Source organism: Seriola lalandi, unplaced genomic scaffold (genome assembly GCF_002814215.2).
Source record: "Seriola lalandi dorsalis isolate HSWRI2012SDOR001 ecotype SW California unplaced genomic scaffold, Sedor1 jcf7180002054035, whole genome shotgun sequence".
In the NCBI taxonomy this organism is placed as follows: Eukaryota; Metazoa; Chordata; class Actinopteri; order Carangiformes; family Carangidae; genus Seriola; species Seriola lalandi.
In genome coordinates this window covers 2,751-3,605 of record NW_019524588.1, presented here as the reverse complement: position 1 = coordinate 3,605, position 855 = coordinate 2,751, and the positions used below count along the sequence as shown (strand labels likewise).

The 855-nt window shown below is 42.5% G+C and overlaps 1 protein-coding gene across 1 annotated transcript in view; it reads right to left on the bottom strand.

Moving 5' to 3' along the window:
• LOC111652544 (uncharacterized) overlaps window positions 1-855 on the bottom strand; it is a 16,616-nt gene that overhangs the window by 13,017 nt on the left and 2,744 nt on the right. The window contains exons 8-10 of the mRNA XM_087173065.1: window positions 423-506; window positions 204-287; window positions 7-93 (exon numbers count right to left, since the gene is read on the bottom strand). Coding sequence (XP_087029191.1) covers window positions 7-93; window positions 204-287; window positions 423-506 — 255 coding nt within the window. The remainder of the gene's footprint in view (window positions 1-6; window positions 94-203; window positions 288-422; window positions 507-855) is intronic.

Below are 855 nucleotides of genomic sequence, written 5' to 3'. Positions count from 1 at the left end.
CTGCTCACACAGTTTCACCAGATCTGAGTTCTTTTGCTTCTGCTGTTGCAGGTCCTCTTCAAGAGAATGTAGACGACACTGAGTCTCTGCAGACTGAGAATAAGAGAACGTTTGGAAACTTTGAAAAAGGTCAAAGGGGCCACAGTACTTCTGAAAAGGATGTCCATGTGCAGCTTTAGTGAAATATGCTGGAAGGAACAAACCTCTTGTTCTAGCCGGGCTTGGCTCTCTTGGCTTTGTCTCTCCAGGTCAAGGTTTCTTTGGTTCTGCTCTTGTAGAGCTGCGGCCTAAAATTAAAGAGACGCTTAAACAGTTTTATTCGCCCATATAAGAGGGAAGCTCTTTAACATCACTGACATTGTGGTCACACTGTGACGCCAAAACATTAGATCTCAGTTTGACCAAAAACAGCTTCCCCTCACCATCTCCTTATTTTGCTGCAGATCACTTTCCAACTGGCTCTTCTGCTCACTGGCGACCTGGAGAGAAGCCTGCAGTTGCTCCACCTGTGGAGGGAAATGGTCAAACTCCAGAATTAAAATATTTCCAACCATCAGAGCTTTGAAGGATCCCATCAACAAATCCCATGAAATGACCCAAATAAATGATGTGAGTCCATCTGTGAAAATTGTCCGACTTCCCTGTCCTTTCTGTGGCTTCCTTGTCACACTTGGACAAGGAATGATTAGTTCAGCTGATGTAACAAGCTACAAAGAATATCTAAGATACAGAAATAAACTCATTTATGTCAGTTATGAAGAGAGTATAGTCAACGTCATAAAATGTTGAGGAGATAAACAGATTTGCCTTGTGATTTTAAGAAAAGAAGAACAGTCACTCACCATCTCCTGGTTT